General features: G+C 38.6%; 1 protein-coding gene across 2 annotated transcripts; it reads right to left on the bottom strand.

Annotated features, from left to right (window-relative positions):
• Window positions 1-828: 828 nt before the first annotated feature.
• On the bottom strand, window positions 829-6,849 carry ccn2b (cellular communication network factor 2b). Of its 2 annotated transcripts, none has more exons than XM_051137627.1 (5): window positions 6,617-6,849; window positions 5,475-5,691; window positions 5,090-5,341; window positions 4,618-4,829; window positions 829-2,360 (listed from the first exon to the last, which is right to left on the bottom strand). In XM_051137627.1, exons 1-5 carry the CDS (start codon window positions 6,671-6,673, stop codon window positions 2,055-2,057), a joined length of 1,044 nt encoding a protein of 347 aa, XP_050993584.1. In that variant the 5' UTR covers window positions 6,674-6,849; the 3' UTR covers window positions 829-2,054. The 2 variants fall into 2 exon arrangements, with proteins under 2 accessions (XP_050993584.1, XP_050993583.1); XM_051137626.1 differs by having other exon boundaries at window positions 5,078-5,341; window positions 6,617-6,810.
• Between the last annotated feature and the right edge of the window lie 2,235 nt (window positions 6,850-9,084).

Below are 9,084 nucleotides of genomic sequence, written 5' to 3'. Positions count from 1 at the left end.
AAAATCTTAATTAATTTTCGACTGAAGAAAGAAACACATGAACATCTTGGATGACATGGAGGTGAGTAAAATATCAGGAAATTTTTATTCTGGAAGTGAACTAATTATTTAATCTCTTATTCATAAGCCTTGATCAATGCACTTCCATACAGGTCAAGTTTTATAGGTTTGAATTAACATGACGGTGAGTAAATGATGACAGAATTTCAATTCTACATTCAGTTATGCTCTTTTTACCATTATGTTAATTAACACAAAAATAATTTTAGAGTGTTTAGTGTGGCTATACTTTTGAAACAATGAGTAATGCTTTGGCCAAACTGGCCCCATTCACTTCCGTTGTGTCTCGCTGTAACCACTTTTTTTTTTTTAATTAAAAAGATAGACAAGTGTAAATTAATGTTGTTACGTTAGCCACTGTCTCAGCTGCAGACAGACAGTCACTTTGCAGATTAGCTGAACGAGCCGCCTGCCTGCGAGCCAACCTCAGTAACACAACAACTGCAGCAAAGCATCCTGAGCCTCGGCCAGAAATATAAATTAAGCATCATCTCTCTCTGTTTCCACACATTTCATCTGCTTCATCTGGAAAGAAAGTGTTCTGCTAGTATAAAATTCCCACCATTTCTAAATTAATTATTATGTTTTATTTTTAGGCTTTACTTTTAATTCCTCCAATGTAAAAATTTAGAGATATAACATGAAACTTTAAATAATGTAACAGTTAATTCTAATACTTAATACTTATGTATTAATCACATTAAATGTGCAGTTGCCTTTTATTGTTGCCATAGTAAGTGACTTTAAAAATCAATAATCCACAGAATATATATAAAAATATAATTTCTTTATTGGAAAATAAAAGTGCATCAGAAAATGACTCGCTGGTATCATTGCCAGGTGATTACAATGAACACAGAGTAATACAGTACACATACAAAACTACACTTAAGAGTTAAACGACAGTTACATAAATTAGTACAATCTGTACACGGTCTTCTTACAGTATTTACACAAGGTGTATTCGTCATTGTTCAGTTCCTTTCCATTCATTTCCTATTAAATAAACAGTAAACAACATCTAGGCAGTATCTCATTATCTGAGCCTTGTTTGTTGGAGTGTTTTCTTCCCAAAATACTTTGGGACTCATTAGTGATTTTCATACTCGACAGTTTGGGTTCAATTAGATACAAACATTAAAAGTTATTAAGGTCAGTTGTTAAATATTATTCCTTGTTTTAAGGTAAAATAATCGTAAATAATGATAACCCAACTGACAAATTAAACGAAAAAATACATATCAAGTGTATGATTACATTATTGTCATTTCAATCTATTCCTGTATTAAGGAAAACGTTCTTGAAATTAACTCATTATATGAATGATTGAATTAAGTACTCTATGTCCACAATGTCTTAAAGGTATAGTTTACCCAAAAATAACTAAAATAATATATTTTAAAATCAGTAATCAAAATAAGCTATTCCGAACCCATGCCAATTTTCTCCAGAAAAGGATAATTTTTAAAGAATCTTCATGCAGCTTTTGACCATAGTGATCGATTTAAATAGTCTATTCCTTATAATGAATTACATCATGACTTGAGAATCTGGAATATGGAGTTCAGTTTTGGTTCTCTGGTGCTTTGTGCTCCTTTTTCTTTAGCTTTATGGATGTGCTGATTGAATTTTCTTTGTATGGAAAAGAGCTGCATCAAGATTCTCCCGAAACAACATGAGGTTGAGTAAATAATGACAGAACTGTCATTTTTGAGTAAACTATCCTACTAACACAAAGTTCTCAGTGCTTTAGGCCTGCTATAGCAGAACCAGTCAAACAGCCAGATGACTTCAGAGCTTCACAAAATAAAAAAACAAGAGAAGAAACATTTGCGGGGCCATTATCGATGCCCACTTCATGTCAAACATTCTCGTTTATCTGCTCACGAGACGTGAGAATTTCAGGGTCCAGTAAAACACGGAGCTGCCTCATGTGCACATGTGCTTGATCGTCAGTGTGTGTGTGTGTGTGTGTGTGTATGATCGTCAGCTCCTCACATGTCATTATCATAGTCCCCGATCATTCTCCGTGAGTTTGAGGCGAGGAAGATATCGTTTTCACGGGGGCAGTTGTGATGACAGGAGCAGGTCTTAATGAACATCATCTTCTTCCTGAAAAAGTCTCCCTCGGGACAGCGGAACTCCACCTCAGCCGTGGCGGTGGTGTGAGGCGTGCAGCAGCGGCCGTCCGTACACACCCCGCAGAACTTCGGCTTATACAGCCTGACACTCTGGCATCCGGACAGTTCGAAACGCATCCCACGCTGGCTCTTTGGGGTCCGCACACACTTCTTCCCTCTCTGTAAAGAGAAAGAGATGGGCTATTAATTTTTGATGGGTTTTATGAAAAAAAAGGCCAAAAACAAACTCAAAACCACGTTCAACTAAAAATGGAAAACATTTTATACATTTCGGCCCTTTCGTTACACGACAATGCCATTTTGGTGGTCTAAAATGCAAACTTTTGACAAAAGTGCAAGTTTTTGGAAATGATACTGTTATCGTCTCGATGTAAACAACAAAAGAGTCAATTTGTGAAAATGTTGATAGCACCACCTACTGACCTGGCATGCATAATTCAGCATTTTTTGTTGTTTTTGTGTATCCTTGTAAACCGAGATCATTTTGATAATGTTGTTGAGCGATAGAGTAAAGGCTTAAGTATACTTTATTTTCTGCTCTTGTCTTGAAGCTTCTAGTGAGTCTGAAGACCTTGATTAGCTGATTCAGGTGTGTTTAATTACGGCTGCCATTAATTTGCAATACAGTGACCTTCCAGAAACAGGTTTGGACACCCCTGATCTAGTGGATCTTTATTTTTAAGCACTAAACTCACTATGTTTCGTGTGCGTAGGCTGCATGGAGATGGTGTGCTAGGATATCAGTGGATTGGGCTGATGATGAAAACTTACATCACACAGACTGTTTGTGAGTCGGTGCGAAATGCAGACATGGGGAGGTAAACTTTCTGATTTACTTTCAAAAGTCTGTACTGTTAAATAGCTATAAACATGGTGACAGTTTAGTTAAGAAGATTGGATAATTAGTTTAGTTTAAAGTTGGGGTACTTGGACTTGGGGTGTGTTCACACTTGTCATGCTTGGTTTGATTAAAATGAACTCTGGTGCGATTGCTTTGTTAGTCCGGTTCATTTAAGTGTGAACGCTGCCATCCGAACCCTGGTGCACACCAAACAAGTGGACCGAGACCGCTAAAAAGAACAAACGAACTCTGATGCGGTTCGAATGATATATGAATGCAACACAGACAAAATAGTTTTAAACGAACCTAAAACAGGAAGTGATGACAAGATGTGACACTATTCGACATGATTTCACAAAGGGAACAAGCGGTGTATCCAAAACAAAGTGAACAGAGGGCAAACGTGGAGCAGTATTCGACTTAAAAAGCGGCGCTGAGCAGTTAAGTCGAACGCACATTTTCCTTTTGTTTGTGTTCGGTGAGTTCTGTCACAAAATATACGCTGTTCAACCCGACCAATCAGGTTGTGAATGTATCACTATGCCTTTAAGTTCATTATCTTTAGCTTCACTGTCAAAAATGCCAGTGTGAATGCTAAACAGACCAGGACCAAATGTATCATTTTCCTTTTTGGTCCGGACCAAACGAACCAAACGAACCGAACTACAAATGTGAACACACTGTTGGACTGCGATTGCAAATGGACTTGGAGTTGGGTGGACTAGGGTGAACTCAAACATTTTGGACGCAGAAACTTTTCAGATGAATCCACGTCATGTGTAACAAATAAGATGAAAATAACAACATAAAATTATGGTAAAAAAGACCCTAGTCTCCCACTCAAACTCAACTAATTAAAACTAGGACTTGACTCTGACTCGACATGGTGGACTCGTACCCAACACTAGTTTGGTTTGAGTAGCTAAACTGCACAGATTTTCTTCCAGAAACAGAACAGAGGTTGACATGAACTGGTAGCACAACAGATTTTACAGTAATGGCATGCAACAATACAGAAAATGCATACTTGCATCACATTATGAACTTTAATTTCAGTATGCAATCACATTCAAAATACTTGCATAATGTATTTTTTGTTTAGAAATGCAGATGAATTAAGAATTCATTAATTAGTTCCGTTGTTTTAGGTAAATCATGGCCATGTTGTCCTAATTAATTCCAATTATTTACTAATTTACAGCCACAATTAAACTCAGTTAAAACAAGTGAAAATAGTAGTATAATCATGGAAATAAATTCTTATTTTGTGGCCACAATTTCTATTTGTTTTTTGGTTTTGTTTTTTTGCATGCCATCTTCCAGACTCTCTAGTTTCTGGCCTTAAGACCCGGCCTACTTAATGTTCCATAACACACACTTGAGTGTGCTAACCTTTTTAGAAGCATACTCTATTGATTGCAAATGTGGACTGACGCATTGGTTGTACGCGCACCACATAGAGGACCTTTTGTTTTTGAGTGCTCGAATTATCGGCGCTTAAGATGAAATTTACGTCACACGGTCTGTTAGCGAGCCAGAGCAGAACAAGGCAAGTATATGTTAGTGCTCTCTTACCTTGATGTCCTTTTCCAGCGCTGCGTTGCAGGGGCGGATCATGCACATGCGGGTCTGCCGCTCCAGCTGGCATTGCTCATTGTCGTTGGTTACACGAGAGGACACCCCCATGCCACAGGTTGCAGAGCATTCACTCCAGTCAGTGGTCTGGACAATGCAGTTGTCCCTTGCGCTCTCTGGCTGGACATCTGGACCAGACAGTTCTCTATATGCTGAAAAAAGAGGATGTGCATGTTAAATTCATGCATCAGTGATCACAACTTGGAAAGCATATTATTGCCATGCAATGCGCAAAAGACCCAAGATTTGGAAAGTCACAGGGTCAGGGATTATATTTCATCATGTTTAATTTATAGGTGGTCCCATGCTCTTATAGGCCCAATGGGAGCACTTTTAAGAGACTGGAAAAATGCCAGCTATTTCAACACACTGAAGCAAAATGAAAGAAAAGTTGACTTGCCGATTGACCTACCAGCCATTGCTGACTGGAAGGTGTCTTCCTGTGGGATCTGGTCACACACCCACTCCTCGCAGCACTTGCCAGGGATCTGGACGCGTCTTGGGTAGGGACAGTCTGGAGAAGGCAGCCGAACGTTGCTGGCACAAGTCGGCACGCAGCCAATCTCCCCATTCATGCAGACACAATGATGTTTGCAGCTAGGCTGAAACGTCTCACCACTGCGGTAAATCACACCACCCAGGTCGCACGTCTGACCCTCTTGAGCTGCAACATGTGCAACAGGCATAAGACAACTTCCTGACACTAAGAGGCTCCCACTTGTGGACAAAAAGTGTAGTGCAATACATGCTCTTTACATAACACTTAATTACATTCCTAAACACTGCATTAGACTCACCCATGCAGATGCCTGTCTCAGTGTCACTCAGCACACCATAGTCACAATACAGGTCTTTATGATGGTCACATGGCTCCAGGAGAGAGCAGGGCTCTCCTGCCTGTCGGGCACACACTTTACAGCAGCTGCAGCCATCCAGCACTAGACTGGTGCCTACAGGGCACAAAGGGCTCTCAGCTGGGCAGTCACAGGGCTGAGAGCAGTCTTGACACAGCGCCTGCACGGAACATGACACAATGTTAAGCTTGCAACAGAAGCTTCCTCTCATAAATTTGTGGTAATAACAGTTTTAATGACTCCCAAGACTGCACTAAAATGTCTATCTGCCTGGGACAAATTAATTGCCATGATCGGCCAGTCCATGCACAATACTCCTGATGGCCACAAGGGGGAGATAATATGCATTACAGATATAGCTCTGTTGTAATGTGGAAAGTGATGTTTTGGAAATACAGTAGCATAACTTCAGCAAATAAAGCATGTTTAAAAATAAGGTTTGAAAGGTGTAAAAAAAATATGAAAGGTTTAAAAAAATTAACTGCAATTTTCACTCAGTGAGTGGTAGTAAATTTCACAAACATGTATTAACAGTGAATTAAATATGGTATTTTGAAGTTGAAAAACTGAAATAGTATATATATATATATATATATATATATATATATATATATATTTTTTTTTCACTCGGGTAATCTTTGTTTTACTTCTTACTTATAAAAATAATTTTATTAGGTACACTGAAAAATAATGATAAAGAAGGCATATTTATTAAATACAACTTTTACATCATGCATAAGTATATTAAAATGATGTCAAATACATTCAATTCATTCAAATGGTAGACTGCTGGAGTCTACAGCATCACAAAGTCACATGCAAAAACAAACCAGTGTAGTGACTTACATAATCTTAACATTAAATGTTATTATGGGAAACTTTATTAGAATGCACTTAATTCATGCTAATTAGACCAAATACCTCAAACTACACTTATGACTAACCAACTCACTAATAATTGTCAAATGATAGTAAAATAATACATCATTCCTTTACATAATCAAATCAGCTAATTTATGTCTGCACAGTGCTTACTGTAAAAGAGCTTCATTTATTTGGAATATATCTCTGTTGAGTTCACTCACCGTGTGTATAAGCAAGCAGAGAACGATGCATGATCTGATGAATACTGTTCCAGCCATTTCCTCCAAGAGTTCCCAACAGAAGCGCACACTCCACGGGTTTGTTTTGGTTCTCTGGTGTCTGTGTCAGACTGCAGGATTGTAGTGGAGTGGAGAGCAGAGAGCCCCTCTTTAAATACTACCAGAATGGGGTGTAGCCCACCGGAGTCAAGCCATGCCACGCGACCCAGAGGGGTGAAAATATTTCAATTCCAGATGGTTTTCCATAATGTTTGAAAACGCAAGAGATGCTGTCGACCAGCCTTTCAATTAATCATACCACAGATTCCAGAGCTTGCACATGGGAAAAAGTCTGGTTTCTGCACACGGTTTGACTGCTGTTTATCTGAATATTAATGTGGGCCAGTCTATCGGGATGGTTCGAGATGCTTTCGCAGATCATAGATTAGAAAGTTAATCAGATACTGCTGGAATGCAACAATGTTTAGACGTCATACAAGCGATGTGTGAAACTATGCGTGCACGCTTCGTGTTTGGACTGGCATCGGATTTAACAGCACGAACAAAACTGATATACACAGGCTGTTTTGTTACAATTTTTTTTCCTACCACATGATGTCATGCTAGACAGGCCCGCAGGGCAGAGGATATGACACGGCCAGCAATTTTATGTTTGTTGAGACCAAATTACAAAGAGGACAGTGTGAAGTTGTGTTTAGTGGAAGTCCAAAACAAGCTCATGAAATCCGTCTGTCAGGTGCAGAGAAAGCAACATGGTAGAATGAAATTGTTTATTTTTTTCCCTCCTTCCAGCTATTTCCTGAAGCATGTCATTTTCCTGAAGTTCTGTATGAGAGAAAAGAGACAAAATGTACTCAATAACAGTAAGGCGGTTCAAGCTAGACTTTTACATTTCTGAAGAAAACATGAGCAGTGCTGCTCGTGCAAAACTTGCATTACATTATATGGCATTGCTATTTAATGTTCAAACTTGTTTCCTTTTTTTTAAATGAATGTCAGTGGGGTCCAAAACACATAGTACTAGGACATCATTGACTGTCATTGTGTAGTCTCGCATAGCCAGACCTTCAGACTGATGGCAGAAGGTTTGGGAACCTTGGCCGCTTTGAATGGCGAAGGCCCCCCAAGAGGCCACATGAATGACAGGTAAAGCAACCAATCATGTTTCGTTTTGTGCAGCATCATGTTTAGAGTCATGGAAATGTACCCACAATAACAGACTGGTTTGCAAAACTCTTGGACGTATTTTAAAGATTGTGTGTCGCAAACTTTAAATATTTCACATACTTTCGAAAATACACTGTTTATTTGATTTTGATAAGTGCTCATCGTCACAGTTGTAAACACAATGTCTTTCTTCTTCCATGAGGGGGTTTGGCATCACGGACTATCGCTTCCAGCGGAACGTTAAAAAATGCTCTTGTGGAAATCAAAGACTATATAGACAAAGACTGTATAGTTTTAAATTAAAAAAATGCAACAGTCATTATGGTCGTGAAGTAATCAGTTAAGTCAGCGCATCACTGCAGCTGCCATTAGACGTCCCACTTCCTACTGAAAGAGTTAGCATTTTGAGACACGCGCAGAACTGCGCATGCGCACTGGCTGGTCTAGCCTGACATATAAGCTTTTGTTTAATGCTATTTGAGCAAAAGAAACAACATTTATGATACAGTTGTTGTCAGATTTCATTGGTGATTTCAAAGTTTAATCATAAGCTTGGTGAAGAGTTTTGGAGAATCTGGTGTTTCCCCATTCAAAGAGTTAGGAGCTGCACTTGCATGCCCGAGATGTCTTTCAAAGATGTCCGCCGAGTGAAATGACTTGTCTTAAAGGGACTTGGGGGAAATCCTGTATAATTCAAACAATCCGATGATGACTCCTGAACTCTTTCCAGTGTTGTGTGCAATATGCATTGGACAATCAGCCAATGGTCTGTGGGTGACACTGGGACATTTTCCTATAATGGTTGAAAATTCTTTCAATTCTGAAGTAAATAATGAGTTTTAGTGTATGTTTACATGTCAACAATACATTAAAAATTAAAAAAAAATTTAAGTTTTTGAAAAGTTTTGAATAAAGATGACAATGTTGTCAAGATGAGATCACAAAAGAAAAACAAGTAAAAACGCTGTATTAATGAAACACATTTTCATAATTTACTCTATTTTTGAAAACTTGCACTTGAATTCCATTTTCAAAAGTTTGCATTTTCAAGGTGTAAATGAATGGCCAAAACGCATAACGCGTTTTCAGTTTTTAGTTGAAAACAGTGTCATGTTAAAGGGCTCATCGGATGCCCATTTTCCTATAATATACTTTGGTTAAAAATTCTCAATGGTAGTATAAAACAACACCGTTTTTACCTTGCCAAAATCAGCTATGCCAAAATCATCCTGTTCTGGTCGAGGTTGATTAAATGTTAATGAGCTCTGCTCGCCCTGCCCCTC

The sequence above is a fragment of the Labeo rohita genome, chromosome 19, assembly GCF_022985175.1.
Source record: "Labeo rohita strain BAU-BD-2019 chromosome 19, IGBB_LRoh.1.0, whole genome shotgun sequence".
Classification (NCBI taxonomy): domain Eukaryota; kingdom Metazoa; phylum Chordata; class Actinopteri; order Cypriniformes; family Cyprinidae; genus Labeo; species Labeo rohita.
The sequence above is the reverse complement of the archived record's forward strand: the minus strand, read 5'-3'. Positions and strand labels throughout refer to the sequence as shown.